Source organism: Zeus faber, assembly GCF_960531495.2.
Source record: "Zeus faber genome assembly, chromosome: 4".
Taxonomy (NCBI): domain Eukaryota; kingdom Metazoa; phylum Chordata; class Actinopteri; order Zeiformes; family Zeidae; genus Zeus; species Zeus faber.
Genome location: NC_137191.1, coordinates 21,332,070 through 21,352,252, shown reverse-complemented (window position 1 = coordinate 21,352,252; position 20,183 = coordinate 21,332,070). Strand labels below are relative to the sequence as shown.

The window sequence follows — 20,183 nt, the reverse complement described above, 5'->3', positions numbered from 1 at the left end:
ACGAGTCACTCAGTAAAACTAGTCGTTCCACTTGATTCAGTTGGTTTAATGCACGGTGAGGGAAGAAGGACTTCCAGTGAACCAGAGTGGGAAGAGTCAGCCATTTATTATTACCTTTTTTTTGTAATGATTGCAACTTATTTTGGAATGGCGAGTACCATATACTGTACATATAATAGAAGTTATATTTGCACTTAAAAATGAAAGAGACTTTCATTTGAAGTTTGAACTTGACATTTCCATGTTAGTTATATATGTCCTACTAAAAGTGACAGAGGTTGCATTATACTGACAGTCCCATATTTTATTTTATTGGAATTCAGGAACAGTTTCATGTTCTATTTTTGTTCCATATTGAATAATGAACAGTAGTAAACACACTGTCCCAATCTCGCTATTGTGGTAACTGATCGCCGTATGTGCAGCTGTCCAACCACGTGAATGTGATCAGATCACATGATGTATTTGTCATTGACGTCCAACAGATATACCAAATTAGACCAAATGATGAGAAAATTGGATTTTTCCGATCACAGATATAAACTCAGAATGATTGGACGACAATGTAAAAGTTATTCAATAGTCAATGTTTTATTATGAACATACAATTGAATGAAAATCTGAATCAGCAGGTCAGACATTCAAAAAAATCAGGAATCTGAATCGGCCAAGAAAATTGCGATCGGTGCATCTGTGGTTGGTAAACATGTTGGGTAACTTTACGAGATGATGCATTTCAAGGGGTATATCCTAATGATATGAACTATTATACTGTATCTAGTTAGCTGAAGTAGCTCACATACAATGTGATTATCCTCGTTACGAGACGGCTACGGTGTCAATAGCTGATGGAGTCATGTGTAGCTGCAGTGACTCACACATCACGGACACTCCCTGTTACACTATTGTGGTACTTCAACTATTTTCCCAAGGTTGGCAGGTCTGCAAGCCATTTTCAGCAGTCATATTGTGAATATTGGAAATAAAACCTTTTTTTTTTCCCAGTGGTAGAAGATATTGATACGTCAATAAATAAACAGTGATGATTCCAGCTTCCCCGCTGATGGAAACGCAAACCATAACCACATTTCAGCTTCAGAATGGTTGTGGAAATTAGGTTTTTACACACTAAATACATATTATGTACAGCACTTTGCTTACTAGTGAGCTCAATGTGGGCAGGATCACATTCTTCCTCTGGAGCAGTGGTTTGCTTTCCTCTGTAGATAGCAATGTGACCCCCAAGGGTGCTTTGGGTTGATATCTGGATCAAATCCCAAATGGAGGGCAATGGGTGAGACTTTAGCGTCGGTGCGTGACCACCGGCACGGCGGCACAAAGCTTGAATCGGCGTGGGAGACGCCGCGGTCTGCTAGAGCACAACCGGATCCCCAGATGGATTTGGGAAAATCAGGGGACTCGGTACGACTCAGCCCTTCGAGGCACTCCAGCTTTCTCGCTTTCCTCCTCCCGCCTCTGACTCTTTGAACATTGTTTATAATCTTTGTTTTTTGTTGTTTCGCTTTTTAAAGTCGCATCACGGCTTGAACCTTGACTGTTCGAATCAAGTGGTACACTGGGATCAGAGAAAAAGTGACAGCTGTGGTAAGGATAACAGAGAGGATAGGGGGAGCTGATAATTTAGAAAGGATGTAAAATAAGAGGGTTTGTAAATATGAGGGCTTGGAAGTGGGGGAGTGGGACTCATTCACTGTGTTTTTCATTTGTTACTTTTTTCAAGCTTCAAATGAAAGGGTGAATGAACGCTGCGGCGCGAGGCTCAGCCGGCGCTATGCAAACACAAAGGCTTCCTTTCTGTGGACGGCGAGTGTCACCACTGCTGATTGTGCTGTTGTGTTCTTCTGGATGAATGGTGCGCACTAAGCCACTGTTTGGCTTGTGTAATGATACAATTCTATTGAACTATGGTGACTATTGTATTTCTGAATTGATTATAAAATTGTAATATCAATACAATGTGTGGAAGTTATGCAACCATTTTCCACTTCAATGAAACACCACCATCTTCACAAATGAACTGAGGTACAGTATTCTTATTCTTTATTGACTGAATTTGTTCCTTTAAATACCACAGGACACGTCAGGTGGTAAACCCTGAAACGTAGGCAGCATTTCTCATTAAGTACAACATGTCAGTATATCGAAATAGAATCATGTCTTGAGACATCTCATCAATCCGTTTCAGTGTTAACATGATTATGTAATGTTCTGTTTCTACCAGTAAAACTTCGAAACTCTGCTGTTTTGCAAAGTGAGGTCTGCTGCCTCGAAACCCATTGAAGTTTCAATCTTTACCCACGTTACTCCAGACGGAGTTACACTTCAGTGGCTGCAAACTTCTAAATGGGTTGTCTACAGCACTGATTCCCAACGCGGCGTCAGGGGAGCCCAAGGCGTCCTTTAAGAGGTTCCTGGAGGTCCTTTGCCAAATGTGAACTTCAACATTATTTCATTTACAAATTGGCTTCACTAGGTAAAGTACAATAATGACTGTTTTGATACTAGTTTCACCGTTGTCTCTCTAACTGTACTGCACCGTATATAGACAGGATGGAAGTATGGAATAAATTATTTCTACCAATATAAATCTTTTGAGATTGGGATCCCAGGGACAAAATCCTATAAAACAGGATCCATTGAGTGTCATCGATATTGGAAAAAAAGGTAGAGATTCACTGCTCAACAGGGTGTCTTAAAGCAAACATTTTGTCCTCCTGGGACTTTCCTTTCCTTTTCCCCGAGACACCAAATGTGTCTGGAGTGTTTGGGAAGCTGACTCCCCTCTCAATGTTAGTGGAGATGTGACCTCATGACGCTCTGCGGGAGTTGAAGGGAGGGTCATTGCTCTGCAGCAGACCCATTACCCTCTCGCTGTCCTCATCTCACTCTGCACTCATTAGACCTGACATCTGACCTTCCCCTCCACCGCATCACACTGTGTGAGTGTGTGCCTGCTCCTGGTCAGTCGGACAGTGATGGAGCGGTGGAACTATTGTTCCATAAACCAAACACACTGGGCCGCAGTCATCATAGCGGCTAGCTAGCACATACAAACAGCTTCCCATAGTGTCCTCCCTGCATCTCTCTAGCACATTGATTCAACTGCTTCACAAAGCGTTAGCCAGTCAAAAGGAAACGGGGCGGGGGGCATGCGGAAGATCCCCCTCCCTGGTTTGTTCCCTTGAGGTTTGGCACACATTATGCCCTTTACACAAGAGCTTAAATGGCCTCATCTATTATTCATCAGGGGGAGTTATGTATACTACTCACTGGTAGGGCAAAGGTCATGGGGATATTACAGGAACTGTGTGTGGGTGTGCGTGTGCGTGCGTGTGCGTGTGCAGGTGTGTGTATGTGCGTCCGTGTGTGTGTGTGGGTGGGTGTGTGTTTGCGCTCTGTGCAGAGGGGTATATTGTGCTGCACACACACACTCCCGTCAATGTTGGGGCAGTTGACACGCCTCTCTCATTCTCTCATCCGTTGAATGTCAGTCCAGGAAGCTGAAGGCAGAAAATTAAATGACCGTGTATGTCCGCAAGGACTCACTACAGAGTGGATGTTCCACTGGCTGGGGCCCTGGAGGCCAGCGGCCACCAGGCATTTAATGTTATTGATCAGCAACAAAATGGGATGGCAAGGCAAAACAATTGTCCAGGCCAGAAGCAAAGGTTAGCTACGACGCTGTCTCAGAATAATTAGTTATAGATCGCCGGTTAACTGTTCCCTGTCGACGACTAAAGTTAAAAGGAATAGGAGGAAAAAAAAGTGTTTTTAATCATTACTTCTACAAACATGAATTGAATCTGGAGCTGTATTTATCACATCCAAATAATGTTATTTGTTTGTAATGATCAGTTTGGGCTTCACTGATTTTCTTGAGTTTTAACTACGTTAAAATTTACTTTCATTCATGTGGTTTCATATGAGTTAGGAAATACAAAACACAACAAGGGTCGGGCTTGGTCTTGGGGGATGTAAGGGCTGAGAGAGTGACACTCGTCGCTGTATGTACAGAAACCTGTTGTGTGTTTTCATAAAGCTCTGGGCGCACTTCCTAGTACACATGATGAATGGTCTGGCACAGGGCCTATAACGAGCAGAAAAGGGCACGGCTCCCTGGCTCGGGCACTGAATTTGTTTTATTTTCTCTTACATGATGAATTAAGCAGGCTCACATTACCATGGACAGCTTCATTTAATTCTGCAAACTCTCCCTCCATGTTCTGTTTCTGCTTCGCTTTTCAGTTCCTTGCTTTTTTGCTATTTCGGACTTAGGCCTTTTTTCACATTAAGCGAATGTTATTTTTGTTCGCTATTAAAGTGTACCTTGTTCATGTCAATATTTCAACATAGCCATGCACAAAATGACTTTGCGACACTCGATTTGTCATTTGGCTGCATTGCTATAGGCCCTGCGATCTGCCTGTTTGCTCCCCTTCCTCCTCTACTTCTTCACGCACACACACACGCACGCAAAAGTAAAAAAAGGCACATGGAAGAAGATTTTATAATGCTATTTCAAGCATAACCTGTTGAATTTTAACCCACATACTGTATGCATTCTGTCTATCAGTTTCTCTCACGCTACAGTCGTGGCGTGAGCTTCCTACATCAATTCCACCAATAAAGACTAGTTTGGATTGAACTAATGAGGATGCGTTCAGAACACGTCACTCATGAATATTCATATCTTGTCCAGAAGATAAACCCACTACCTGCAAGGTGTCTAGACTTTCTCTTCTCCCCTTTCTTACCGGCTAAACAAAGTCATTTATTCTGGAACATGCGACTCATCAAAACACTATTGATGCTGCGCTGTTATCTTTCCATGATTATATAAAATTATGTAGGGAAAGGAGTTATTGTCTTCTTTTTTCCCACTAAAACCACACAGTGGCCCCCGCTTCATTATGGCTATTATTTGGGGATATATTATTGTATTGTATCCAAAGTTGACAATTTATATTCAAACAAAAAATTGAAATTGAAAAACAAACAAAAAAAAAATGCTCCCCCCCCCCCATCGGCACCCTCCCTTCCAACCGTCCGACCAAAACTGGGGTATGTCGGTTTGGGACGCTCTTTTCTGGCTCTTTTAGTCTATATAGAATGCAGCTGTTTCCAACCAAATTATGACGCCCATTCACGCAATAAATCCCCCGAAAATAAACAAGAAGAAAAAACAAGCCTGATAAATAGGACACCATGGACATCAAGAGGCAAAGGGGCAGGTGCTCGGGCACCCTCTGCGACCCCGTCGACACGCGCCCGCTAACTAGGTATCCTTTCAATGGTGTATGGCATGGCTTTGCATTGTTAGTTTGAGATGAGCTGCGGGCGGCTCTCCTCCCTCCCCTGCGGTGCATTCTTCTCTTCAATTCAGTGTTGTCATTTTGATGGGAGCGTGCACTACGTTTGACAGGAAAATCTATGAGCTGTCCCAGGGACATCCTGTAATTTACTCTGACTTTATATTGATTTAAATAGTATCCACTCTTACAATAACAGCGGCAACAGCATCCGTGACTGCGAAGGGGTTGCATATATTTTTTTTACCTTCAGTGAAGGACACAGGACAACTTGCGCCATTGTAGTCTGTTCAGGAAGCATCTTTTTTCAGCCTTCCTTTTCTCCCCTTTTTAAACACGTCACTTCTAATTTTTATGGATTTCTGTGCTCACTGTGTTCATGAATTTAAGAAGAGTGGCTCAGCGTTCCCTCGAGTTTAAGTACAGTTTTTGCTCCGAAAAATGTTGTAATCTAACCCAGTCGCAGTGGCAATGTTTTTCTTTTCCACTTCCAGAATGCAACACTCATAAGAGACAATACTTATGAAACATTATGTGATTTGCAAGCTGTTTTTCTTCTCATTTGTGAGCTTTCTTTAGGTTGCTGCAAAATTGCCGTGTTCTTTTATTGTTTCTTAAAGTGTCCAGATTATGCTCTTGAGAGACAAAACACTAAAATAAAAGCTATTCTTGGTTTGTGTGCATTGACAGGTGCCTGTTGTGCAGGGTGTTCAGCAAGGCGTGTGTGCGCACAACCATGATGGAAATTGTAATAATAGTAAAGAGTGTGTCTGGAAATGCTTTCTCTCAGGCCACTACATGTGTTATTAAATATACATTCAGTTTTTTAAGTTTCTTTTTCAGCCCAGGTCCATGCAGCAACTTGACAAGCTCTGAAGACAGCCAAGCCGTGCCTATTCTAGATTGACTGGTCTGAATTTCGATATATTAGTTACGAGGAGGACCGGTTTTGAGGACCGGTTGACTCTACAAACTGTAGAATCTGTATAATTGCGCTGTGCAATTATATGATTAACCGAAAGCCCGGCCTGAAATCTCTTCATCCCAGTGTGAAAATTCAATTTACTGAAATTACTCACTGATGGGGACTTTTAAAGAGGAAAGGTGTATGGGGATCATCAACATGTGGATCACATGGAAGCAGTTTGGAAACACAGGCCTTTTCTGCAGAGGAAGCCTTATTGATAAGCCTTATTTGGGTTTTCTATCAAAATGTTGGAAGAGAGTTATTGAGAGTAGCTTAGTGAGATGTATTGAACAGGCCATAGAGCAGAAGAGCCGTACCAGCGGAGTGGAAACCTCCCTGTTGCTGTTTAATCGATGAGAGCTGTCCAGGATACAGTTTACTGTGAAACATCTATAACAGTGAAGGCTACGAAGAACTTGGATATGAATACAGCTGGTTGCACCTTCTTGTCCAGTGCTTGTGTCGTTGTGCGTGCGTGTGCGTGTGTGTGTGTGTGTGTGTGTGTGTGCGCGCGCGTGTGTGCGTGTGTGTGCGCCTGTGCTTTATTGATTTCCGAAAGCTTTTAATGAAATAAACAAGCTAATGGGCTTCCCAATGAGCACTGTGTCAGCTGAAGCCAGCCATGATGCGATGTCTGGCAGAATATTTGATTGAAAGCACATGGCTTCAAAGTTAGCTCTCAGGTCAGACTATGTAGGTTCTAAAGGTAATAAAGCATAGAAAAAGAACCGGCTAATAATATTGGAAGAGAAACACTGGCTCAGAGTCAGCACTCGTATTCCTAAATATATGATGAATATACAGTAGATACACATCATTAAAGTTCTTATAGTGGTTCAAGAGGCACTTCTGCGATGCAGCCTTGACAGAACATAACTTTGCTCTTAGTAGCTTTTAACGGTGGGCAAAGATTGAAATGGAATTTCAAGTACATTTCGCAAACTAATAATATTACGTAGTTGCCCAATTTGATTTGCCGCTGAAGACTCTGCAATTAAACTAGGAAAAAAGAGTGCATGATTTTTGCACTGTTTGAGTTTCAGAGCGACGCCCACAAACTGACGAGTTCAGTCCAGAGGAAATAGACTTGGCTTCACTTGTTAATGGAGTCTAATGAATCATTGACAGGCAGCAATAATTAATCATGTTGGATCACGCCAGTCCTCAGCGCTTGGTGATTTAAAGGTATCGTCTGACAGCCTCTGTTAATTAGTTTTAAAGTAAACTTTCTTTTTAAAGGAGTTTTTTGAATGTCAGATAATGGGGAGTTTCTGAACCATCAATACATGACATGCTATTGAGATTCACATTTTCCACAGGCTTGACATGTTATTTTGTGTTATTTGATTTTAACACTTTGACGATTGTCACCTACATTTATTTGATAAAAAATAGGTTACTGGTGATGCCACAACTTGACAGCTGAAGGTTTTTTCCCATTTCAGGGTGGACGTCTTGTCCTTGCTTTTGCCCTCGCCTGAGTGCTAGACCTCATCGTTAAAGACGTGCTGATTCGGAATGGGGAATTTCTACGGTTGTACTTGGTATTCATCCACTATCTTATAAAGTGTCCTTCTATCCACAACAGTGAGCTTCAACTTGTGTCCACTGAGCCTCTTTGCCAAGGCAGTTTGTCCATGTTTGGCATATTCACAAATTAAGTAATTCTGCAGCTTTTGTGAGCAATGTACATATAATTTGTCCTCCTTGGAACTTTGCTAATTGGCTTATGTTGCTGTAAAACCTCACATATGAAAGTGTTGATTGTGATACATCTTGTATTGCTGACACCTACTGCAGCTACATTTGCAACATTGACTAAATCAAATATCACGGTATTTCTGGGATACCTTGATATCGATAACTTGTCATTTATTTTATAAATATTTGACAAATGATCATTTGTGATTTGACTCTGACCAAACAGAGGAAAGGAACAGAGACATTGATTAGAACAGCTAGAACAGTCTATGAAGTTCAAATTGCATCAAATATTTACTTTACAGTAATATTGTAATATGTTTTTTTTTCTATCTGACTGTCTTATCTCTTGAAGAACAATCTCAAAAAGTTACAAATCCTTTAGGCTTGTAAATAAATATAAATACGTGTTTATGTCAGTATCATTTCAAGATAGGGAGCTGAGCAGCAATACATAAAGTATGTACATGTAAAAAGTCAAGGACTATCAGATAGGTTGATCAAAATACTATCAAATATATAATATTAAATATCCAATGTGTGGACATTTTTGGTTTCAATTTCACATCTACTCACTTTAAATTTGGTGTACATGGGATATTTTTGTTCTCTTAAATGATTTGCTCCGTAACTTCATGGTTTAACAGCGATCGTGACAGGCGACTGACCGTAGGCTGCTATTCATTTCAAATGGAGCTGTGCTTCATCCAGCTGCAAGGGGCAGAGCTACGACCGGCAACGAGCTCAGGGCTTCACGGTGACAAGGAAAGATGAGCAGACTTCAACTTTATGCAAATTAGCAGTGATGGGCGCCAGTAGGAGGGTCGATACGCTATTGCTGGCTATTGGTGGAATGGAAAATGGAGAAGCTGGTCGTGGTGGTGCCTGGGTTGCCCATTCGACATTATAAGTGCCTGACTATGTACAGGGACTCATAATGCAAATGACGCGTGGAAGGTGATTTCGGTGGCCGCCGATATTCCCCATGAGGTTCATGTTCATGCAATAAAGAAGAACGACTTGAAGTGCAAATCAAAATTTATGCTAATGACAAATGATTCACCATGGAGTGGAGGGCTAGTCTGAATATACCTATGGTGTCGCCCCTGACCAATAGATCAGTCGCTGGCGGTGTGACCCTACCATAACAAGCCTCTCTCTGTATAAATGCGGCAAAACTGCATGTTTAGCTTGAACTGCAGGATACTTTTAAAATACAAATAAAATCCATCATTTTCTGACAGTTATTACTTGTCTAATCTCACCCCACCCCCTTTCTTGCAGGTGACCACTCTGGTGAACACCAGTAACAAAGGGCCATCCAGTAAGAAGAAGGGACGCTCCAAGAAGGCCCACGTGCTGGCCGTGTCTGTCGAGCAGGCCACCCAGAACTTCCTGGAAAAGGGCGAGCAGATCGCCAAAGACAGCCAGGACCTCAAAGAGGAGCTCATCGCTGCTGTGGAGGATGTTCGCAAGCAAGGTCAGCTAGTCCACTCTTCTTCTTCCAGGCCCCCATGCTTGCCTTTCCAGACCCCCTGCAAGACCCCCTGCTTTTTCCTACTAGTTACTGAAGAAGATAAGTAGATAGCTAAACCTGCTAGGCTACCTCGACTCCATATTTATTTTCCTCCATCTTCATAAAATGGTTGTTGACTAGACTATACTGTGTGTACAGACTTCACTTAAGATTTTCTAGAATGTTTCATCATGAGCTTGAAGGCTGTTTAGGCTGCGATGACTCTGCATGACTTTGGAGCTTGTTGGAGCCCATGTAAGAGGCGATTGATTCTTACTTGGTTTCACCATGTTTTATTTTTTGCTTCTTGCCTTTGTTTCCTTGTTTTGTTTTTTGCTTTTTTTTTTTTTTGGGGAGAAGACAATTTGAACAACAAAAAATCAATTAAAAAAATGTCTAATTTCTTTCTAATTTGTACACTTAAAGCAAAGCAGTACGTACCCAATCATATTCAGATGTCATATCCAATTTTTATGTATTCCAGTAAAGTGCTCATTTATTTTCTACAAAGAAGGGAAAAAAAGAGTGATGACCCTTCCTGAAGACATATTTACAGGGTTTAGGTGCTATTTTTAGACCTCCTACGAATATGTTTTAGAGACTGAATGATTCAGGATTGTGCGCACCTAGAATTTGTTACATTTGTTGACCTCCATTTTTATTCTGATTGAATATTTATATGTATACCTCCCGTGTTTCTTTCTGGTAGTAGAGCGCCGACGTTGCAAGGGTTTTATTAATAATCAATGTCTGTTTTTCCCGGTCACAATCTGGTCCGCAGGGGTTTCCATGTCCTGCACCGTTCCACGTCCTGCACCCCCCACTGACAGGACAACATATATAAGAAACTCTCCCAGCCGGGTCCGACCAATCAGCGCTAAAGAGGCTGATCGGGCAGACCCGGTACAGCTGCGTGCCACCGTGTAGCCAAGCCAGTCCCGTCACTTGTATATGTGGCCTAACCACGCTTCCTCGCCTGTCACACACTCCTACGACCTTATACTCCTACTAAATCACATATAACATAACATAACATAACATATTTAGCGCACAATTCAACTGGGCTGATATTGCTGGCATTAATTTTGCTCATCATAAATGAGCGGCCTCATGTATCCATTTGAAGAATATCTTGCATTAATCTTTTATCAAAGCCACGGGTAAGAATAATTTTGGTTAGTTTAGAGGACATGGTGAAAGATAATATAAATTATATATTTAAATTAAAAATAGAGAATGTCGGAGGACTTCAATGGAATATCCAGTTTACGACATTATTTTCTGTTATTTTGCAATAAGAATGTTAGTGAAGAATATTTTCTTTTTCGCTTTCTCCTCCTGCCTCTTTCTCTCCTTAAGAGTTATTAACTTAATCAACCCAGCACCGGGCTTTTGCTTGATCATACAACCTCATAATCTGCCCTAATTATTTGTTGAGGATGCGCACCTTTGACGTTACCTTGTTTTTCGGACCAAAGCAGCAGTTTTATTCATGTTCTCACCATTAATTCAGTCTTCAACGCAGGAATAAAACCATACAAGAGCAATGCAATCAGAAGAAAGCAATCTCTCTTAAAAATTGCATAATTATTAAGAGAGTACTGATGTTAATGTCTTTTGGTGCGTGTAAATTAGATAGCTGCGAGGGCGCACCGATAAGAGAACATTTTCTGGATCTCAAGGATCCTCTCTGTATGCTGCATGTTCTCTATGTATGCTGCATGTTGCTCCAGATCTAATGTGTCTTGGACTAAACCACAGCAATAAAACCTGATGGATCACGTGCTAATTTGGTACCCAAATGGACATTTTTAAAGAAAACATCCATGCGTCTTTAGTTCAGACACATGGATGTATGTATTTGTCAGGGGTCCGTAGTTAAATTAACAACACTACAGGCCAGAGTGGTCAGTTCGATGAAGAAATTATTGATTTGGGGAACAGCGAAAGGATTAAGAGAAGTTAAATTAAAATAAGATATAATGTCCTGACAGATAGTTATTGACTTAACTTTTGTACCCCAAAGTTCTGACTCTTGATTCACCAGTTGTTACTGCAAAGTCACCTGTCTGTGATGTTGTACCTTGTGGAACACCTCAAATATTTTGAGGAACAAACCTTGCTAGTTTTGGACAAGCCATGCAAAGTTTTGCTCGTGGTTTCCAGGGTTGTTTTATTTAACGTCAAGTCATTTGTTGTCAAGAAAAAGTGTTTTCTCCTCCGTGCTTTTGACCGCAAAGTCAATGAGCCTTTACAGCGAGCCTGTCAAATGTTTGTCCCTGGAATGGAATTGGATTTTGTGTTCGATACCCACATCAGCAAAAGAGGTCAGGTGTATGTTGTCGTCATATTCTTTATCCTGCACTGTCAGCATCACTCTGCCGCTCGTGAAAGCTCAAGACTGACTTTGACAAGAATAGCGTTCAGCTCTTCTCAGGCGTGAAATAGATCAGTTACATACAGGTACGAAACATAACCTCCAGTAACACGGACATTAGAATTCCACTTGATTTAGAGTGTGAGAAATGAAATAAGTATAACAAAAAAAAAGGATACTGTTTCAACCAAATGAGTCTTAATTAAAAATTGCCCATCTTAATTAGAGTGGATTACCACTTCAAACAAAATCAACACTGGATGACAGGGTTAATCCAGTTTTACACATATTAGGTCCTAAAAGTCATTAAATATTCTTAAATTTGAATGAACTAGCGCATGCCTGTTCAAAATGTAAGACATTGTAAGACATTTGATTGGCACAATTTAACAAAATGTCAATGATTTAGTCCTGTGTTCCACAATGAAAGATTAAACTGCCGGTTAAAGTCATACGCCATGGAAAGACACTCCTTGTGACTCAGTCACAGAACCCTGAAGCCCCGCCGCCTGCTGGCTTGCTGTTCGCTCTTTATTGAAAGTTTGGACACGTGTCGCGTGTCCAAATTGCAAGCCCTTGGGTCCCCAGCAATACACCCCTGCAAGTGTAAAGTTGATTGGATGAATGGTTGTCGAGATAACCGAAGGACATGATGATCAAAGGACATTTAGACAGAGGTTCCTGCCTTTATAGTTACCCATGCATGCTCGTTCAAAGTGGCATACTTTAACTAAATGTAAGGACTACTTTGCAATGAAAAAATAAGCACTCATTTTGAAAATATGGACATATTAGAACTTGAAGAGGATCAGTCGGGTCCAGGTTTCTTCTGTCAATGCTTTTATCCTGTTTATGCGGAATGTAAATCCTTTACATTTACATCCCTTTATCTCATCAGCACCTTTTCATAAACAACATTTCTGAGTAAGAGGCACTTCTTAAGTATCTCTCATCTTGAGCAACAATGTGAAGCCTGCTTGATCTGCCAACCCTGCTGGCCGCCACGTAGCGTAGAACTGACTGTGGCTGAAGAAGTCTCTTGTGCAGAAGACGCCAACACGGTGTAGTGCAGGCCTGGCCAACCCGCGGCTCGCGAGCCTCATGCGGCTCTTTGGCTGGTTTCATGCGGCTCTTTCACATGACAAGCGTCAAAAACTCAGAAAAAAAAAGATCGCAGCCATTCATTCCCTATTGTGATTATAAAATCGCTATGAGATATCACTCGTTTTCCACCGCGGATCACTTCCTCATTTACTCAAAGCGGACAGCAGCAGGAGTCATGTCCCATTAACGCCTGTTTTATTAGTCCTAATGCCGCGTTTACACCAAAAGCGCCGGGGCGGCGCGCCTCCATACAAAGTCAACGTATAGACGCGTTCCAGTCGCCTGGAACGCGTCTAACGCGGCATTAGGACTAATAAAATACCAAATAAGATTCAAAAAGATTTGGAAGTTTATTTTCAACACTATTGACATGGTTAGTAGTCAACATATAAGATGGATCGGCCGGTGAATTGCGTTGCGTATCGAACATCTCCGATGGAGAACTGTGAAGGCTGGAGGGGTGTGTGTGTGTGTGTGTGTGTGTGTGTGTGTCGCGACTCGCGAGCTGCAGGAGGAGGACCGACTGAAAGCTGCTTTAAGGGAAGGGACCATTGAGTTCTGGAAAAGTGTGCCAATGGAAAAATGCCCCAATGTCAAACGGGCTGCGCTTAAGATACTGTCAATGAGACCCATGTGAAAGAATTGCTTCGAGTGGCAACAACGGAATTCAAGCCAGATTTGAAGAGCATTGTTCAAGACAAGGAATGCCAGAAGTCCCACTAAGCAACATGCATAGTAAGAGAAAAACGCTATTGTTAATTATTATATTTTTGTTTGTGGACTTGGTTGAACTGAGAGGTATACCGCGGAAACGCAGTACTTTCAGTACTTACAGTACTTACTTTTTTTTTTTCAAAAATGTGGCCGGGGCTCCGGAACACCTAGTCCCAGGTATATGTGGATGGCCAAAGCATCAGATTGTGTATGGTCGGCAAGAGCCAAAACTGATTCTTAAAGGTTAGGGTTTAAGGGACACTATTGAATAAATTGACCCAACATGAAAAAAATACATCCTTATCATTAAACCCGAAGTCCAATTCCCCCCTCTATGAATAAATAAACAACAGTACTTTTTGAACTGAGAGTTTGTGTGTGCGAGACAGTGCACACAATGTTATATTTTTGTTTGTGGACTTGGTTGAACTGAGAGTTTGTGTGTGTGAGACAGTGCACACAATGTTAATTGGTGAAAATAACTGGCCTGTGGTCTTAGTACTCCATCCATCCATCCATCCATCTTCAACCGATTATCCTTAGTCGGGTCGCGGGGGCTAGGAGTCAATTTCTGTCATTATCATGTTGGTGTGTGACATTTACAATAAATCTGGCTGAGCAGAGGTCTGTGTGTGTGTGTGTGTGTGTGTGAGGAAGGGATGGGGTGATGTTCATGTGTGCCCATGTGTATGATGTGGCTCTTTGCAGTAACACAGTAAAAAAAGTGGCTCTTAGTCTCTGACTGGTTGGCCACCCCTGGTGTAGTGGATGCCCCTGAGACTTATTCACAGTCATGGGAAAGCAGGGTTTCACTGCCGATCCCACAGAGTGAATGGGAATATGTGGATCCAGTATAGTTGCAGCAATTCATTCTCCTCATTCATTCGCCGGAGTTCAGCCGGTATCATGCGGTGGAAAAGCACCAAGATAACAGACCTTGGGACTACCGACACGAATTACAGTTTTCTGAGTCCCGTGAAACGCAGCATCACTTCCTACAGACGCAAATAACTGTTTTCTAGGTTCCCATGGAACGCAGCATCACTTGCTGCTGTTCCTCGTCTCGACCCAGCATGGAGCACATAATCATATTCAATGACAATGTCACAAATTGCCCCGCTTAGTAGAATTTGATGATGAGGTCATAAAGTGTCACACTCCATCACCCCCAGTCTCTTTGTTTGTCTGCTGCACAGAGCTGAGCGGCAGAGCCGAGTGCCTTGCTGTTCTGCTTGTTTTTAATTTTACATTGCGGATCGCGCCCTCCACTGTGGAGCTGCTTCGTGGAGCGCGATGCTCAGCGTAATGGCATGGTCCACTTTAGGGGTGTCTCAAATTGTATTACAAGTTTCTTCCAGGCATGAATATGTCGTTTTTATCTCTTTTGGTGCGGTCCAAGTCTTAATTAGGGGGGTCAGACCCCCTCAACACCCCCCCCGTAATTCCAACCATGACACTGTCGCACTGTGTTTGAGAATACCGCATTTAAGAATTTGTACTATTGGATAACATACTCAAACCCACAATTCTAAGATAATACGTATATTTTAGAGGCTAGATATCATTGGAATATTTTCCATCCCTAGAAACCAGTGGTTTTCTCCCTACTAGGGTCATTGTACCCCCACCCCCTCTCTCTTATCCTCTTTGTCACCAAGAGCTCATCTGCCTTCATCTAGTTCTGATGTAATTATAGATTCTCATTTCAGACTGCACAAGGACTCAGTAATCAGACTCCACTCAACTGTCACTCTGGCCCGTTATCATCATTGGCTAGACAGAGTTATGCATACACACGTCTGTGCGTGTGTGTGCGTGGCATGTGCATGTAGGGGTTTAAGTGTCTGTTTTTGTTCAATGCTCACGCTACTTCACTGTTCACTTATCATCTGGCCTCTGAAAGATTAGTGCAGCATGGGAAGTGAAATTGTCGCCGCTATTTCCCAGGTTTCCAGGGATTTAACTTCTCCATATAACAACACCAGTAATCATCATACTCATCAACTTCATCCGCTCTCTCTCGCTCCCGATCTTCAGGTGAGACGATGCGCGTGGCCTCGTCCGAGTTCGCCGACGACCCCTGCTCCTCGGTGAAGCGTGGCACCATGGTGAGGGCGGCGCGCGCCCTGCTCTCCGCCGTGACGCGTCTGCTTATCCTTGCCGACATGGCCGACGTCATGAGGCTGCTCGCCCACCTCAAGATCGTAAGTCATCCTGATCGTTCATTCAATCAAACAGATTGATTCATGCACGATACTGGCTAGGATTAGGGTTGGTTAAGTGGGCTGCTGGTCAGGTGCTCGGGAAGGGCCTTTTTGCTCTCACCTCTGTTTATCCCTCCATGTTGTTATGTTAGCGATGATCCCCTTTATCCCATCCTATGCTTGCATTAGCATATAGATGAGGCGAGGAGGGGCTTTCTGCTCCTATGCATCTGTAAACATTGCTCCATTCACAATCCATGGGAGGATTCACTAGACATGGTGGTTTCACACCTTCCGTGGCCAGTTGTAGATGCTCTGTTTGTAATATTAGTCCCATATTGATAGTCATTGTAATAACTCCATCAATACGACATAAATGTTCAATAGAATTTCATAAAAACACTAACACACATACACACACACGGACAAAATGTGCTTTTGATGTCCACAGTGGAGCTTTGCGCAGCCAGTGTATGCTGGCCATTAAAGGCCACTTAAAAGTTATCCCCCCTTCCTTCTTTTCATTACAGCTTGGTCGGCACTTTCATTAGGTACAGAAAGTAGTTTGGGATAAGAATGGCCTTGCATAACGATTGAGGTTGCTGGAATGAATGAATGAATATGGGAGCCCTTAGCTGGCAAAACTTTATTGTCTATCGCCTTTTTTGTGCTTGTGTGATTATTTTAATTTAAATGTTCACATTGTGAAGTACCGTATTATAAAAATGATTCTTAAAGCTTCTTGTTTTGAGGTTATTCCACTTAGATTTCCACTGTTTGAAACTACTCGAAAGGTGGTTGGACAGGATATGAAGTAGCTGTTGATAGTCATTTAGACCCTCCACTATTACTTAAAATGCTGCCGAGCCGATCAGTTTTCAATCCAGCTGGTTGTTTAGCAAACAGTTTGATGGAAAGTGAAGACATGCCACATCTGCTGATGTTGAAATTCCTCTACACTGTTAGTCACCAGTATTATCGAAGGAATATGAAGAGTAAATCTTACTATTACAACCTTTTAAGGGCTGCCTGCAGTGGCGTTGTTAGGGGTGGGCATTGGGGGCTCTAGCCCCCAGTGTTTTATGAAAAGCCCCCGATGCCCAGGGAGGGCTCTGCGCCCTGATCGCTCCCTACCAACTGTTCTGATCACGCTGCAGCTATGTTGTGCCTGCCCCCGACGGTACCGACCGTGCCCACAGCGTGACAGCTATGGGGGGCCCATGGTGGGTGCGCAAAGCGGTGTGTTTTTTTTATGAATTTAGATTATTTTAATTTATTCAGTTTCATTATACAACAAAACAAGCACAGTGTGTATTGGGGACACTTTCTCTGTCACTGTCTTACCACCCCTACCCACGCTTCTCTGTCAACAGTTTGCCTGGCGCAGCAAAATGGCTAGAGCCTGTTTGGGCTAAGCCCCTGATGTCTTTGCATCCTAGATTTAGAGATTCAATATGAGTCAATATAATAGTGTGTGTGTGTGTGTGTGTGTGTGTGTGTGTGTGTGTGTGTGTGCGTGCGTGCGTGCGTGCGTGCGTGCGTGCGTGCGTGCGTGAGACAGGTGGAGGAAGCCCTGGAGGGAGTGAAGAACGCCACCAACGAGCAGGACCTCGCCAACCGCTTTAAGGAGTTTGGGAAGGAGATGGTGAAGCTCAACTACGTGGCGGCGCGCAGACAGCAGGTAACTCCTCCGTCTGTCCGTCCACATGCCAGCCGCTTTATCACTCCTGGGCACGTTAAACCCCACCACCTTGAACCCCTCCCCCAAGAGGACCTCAGTAGGAAAACGGGGCCCTGTTGCCGTAGTTGCAGACAACACAGCCATGCCAGCTTCTTTTTTCCCTTCATTTCTTCTTTTTGCTTTTTTGTCTTTCTTGTTCTCTTTTTCAAAACCCCCATTCACACCCACTCTGAGTAGCATAAACTCACACACACACACACACGCACGCACGCACGCACGCACGCACGCATGCACACACATTTAAATGAATGGTGTTATTCTGTTCCAAAAGCCAATGTTCAGAAGAACCTTGAGATAAGCTGGCAGCGGATAGAAACTACCGATAAACAAACCAACAAGTGACGAGCAGAAAACAATACAGGAAGACTGAAAACTGAAAAGAAATTGTGCCGTGCATGCATATCAACCTATTTACCCGGGCTGGGAAACCCAGAAAAGAATATACTCACTGAGTAAGTACATTGCACTCTGACTATAAAGTATAGCAGTGTAGAACAGGGCAATTTAGCCGTGTTCTGTTGGGGTCCAGACTTGTTATGGGTTTAGGGGCCTGACAAAGTAAACAAAGCAATCTTCTTTGTTGAGAGTGTAGCTCCACATGTAAAACAATAGTGGGCAGCCTATTCACAAATGGCCATGTCGAGGGAAACACTTGAAATTAAGACTTTGTAGAGAATTAAGCTTTTCTTTCGGTCTCAGGAACATGCTTTTTGTCCCGTGCAGGTATCTCAAAATGGGAGTGTGCAGCACAATGAGTTTTGAACATGTGTGCGCTTTCTTATGCAAATGAGGGTCCTACCACAAAGTGTTTTCAGGAAGAAAGGATTCAATTGATCCTGAAGATACTGATGGTAAAGAAGCAACTGTGCTATCGGCCCAAATCACGGTGTGTTGTTGACACTGGGCAGAAAGCGAGCCAACTGGAAGACACTTCAAGGTTGAAGATAAAAGACTCCCTTTATCTATAATTGATAGCCTACATTGTACTGTTGAGACCTCTTTTGAAAAACAGTCAAATGTTCTACAAAACCTACATATCTCTCCTAACACATCACAAACAAATCTGTACCACATATTATAAAAATGGGTGTTCCCCAGAGAGAAATTATTTTATATTTTTGTATCATATACATTTTATACTTTCATCAACATTATACAGCCCGACAACCGTGGAGCGCGCCGGGCCTTAAGCATTTGCCTGCCATGTTAATTCCGTATGGCAGCGTGCTGCGTGTGACATCTGTGTTACATCTGCGCATCCTGGTCAGTTCAGGACCGGGACTAGTTCACACTGAAAGCTGATATTGGCTACTGTGGGAGTTTCTACCTGGCGAGAGATTATTAATAAATATCAAAAAAATGACTTGCTGGCAAAATGATGAACAATAATAATAACGACAATCAGTCCAGGCACAGGAGGAATGACGTTTCCTTAGCTCACGTCACATCGGTCTGCAGACGGAAATGGAGATAAATTAGGATTTAACAGCACTGGCTACTCACAGAGAACTCACTTTACCTTCCCGAACACCTGCTGACCTGCTTCTCATAGCACTGGACCGGATCTGGGGTACCCCAGCCAGACCCGAAAACTGCTTACCCCCCTTCTTGGTCTTGCTGTGTTCGGGACTGCAGGGGCCTGACTCCTGAGGCGAAGAAACAACCTTCACCTATCTGGTCCAAGAAGTTTGTCGACCCGGGGCATCGTTATGCGTCAAACTTTAACACCGCGTTCACCATTTGGTAGTCTAAGCAGAACCGGACCGACTCATCGGCCTTACCCACCAGCACAATGGGCATAGACAAGTCACTCGTGGACTCCTCTATATCACCCCCATGTCCAGCATGGCCTCCAATTCCGCCTTCACGATCTGACATTTTGAGCGAGAGCGCACCTTCACCCCCTGGGTCGTCTCCACATGGTGGTGTATGAGGGAGGTGAGGCCTGGCAGGGAGGAGAAAACATCAGAGAAGCGAAGCTGAAGTGCGGCCACATCTGCATTCTGGTCTGGAGGGACATGGTCACTAAACAGGGCCCCAACTCATCTCTCTCAATGACTGCTGTGGCCAGAGCCGCAGACCATCCCTCTTCTTTTAAAAGGTTCAGGTGATAAATCTGCATCACCCATTGCCTGTCTGTTCGACCTCATAATCGACCTCTCCAACCCGCACTGTGACCAAAATAGTCCCTTGCCACTTTGCGAGCAATTTAGATCTGGACGTGGGAAGCAACACTAATACCTTGTCTCCTGGTGCGAATTGTCTGAGCCGAGCCTCCCTGTCGTACAAGTGGTGCCGACGTTCCTGAGCCCTGAGCAAATTCTGCCGTGAATGCCTGTAACTTTGCTCTCAGGCCCATCACATACTGTACCTAATTTTTAGTGGTGCTATACCCTTCCTCCCAGTTTTCTTTAATTAGGTCTAGCACGCTCCGGGGACTCCTGCTGAAAAGGAACTCAAAGGAAAAAAATTCCTTGGAGGCCTATGCAACCTCCCACACTGCAAACAACAGGGGGTCCAACCATCGTC

The 20,183-nt window shown here is 43.2% G+C and overlaps 1 protein-coding gene across 1 annotated transcript in view; it reads left to right on the top strand.

Annotated features, from left to right (window-relative positions):
* The window catches only part of ctnna2 (catenin (cadherin-associated protein), alpha 2), a 376,545-nt gene that overhangs the window by 62,332 nt on the left and 294,030 nt on the right, over positions 1-20,183 (top strand). Inside the window, exons 3-5 of the mRNA XM_079999605.1 lie at positions 9,283-9,478; positions 15,747-15,913; positions 17,475-17,594. Of these exons, the coding sequence (XP_079855731.1) occupies positions 9,283-9,478; positions 15,747-15,913; positions 17,475-17,594 (483 nt within the window). The remainder of the gene's footprint in view (positions 1-9,282; positions 9,479-15,746; positions 15,914-17,474; positions 17,595-20,183) is intronic.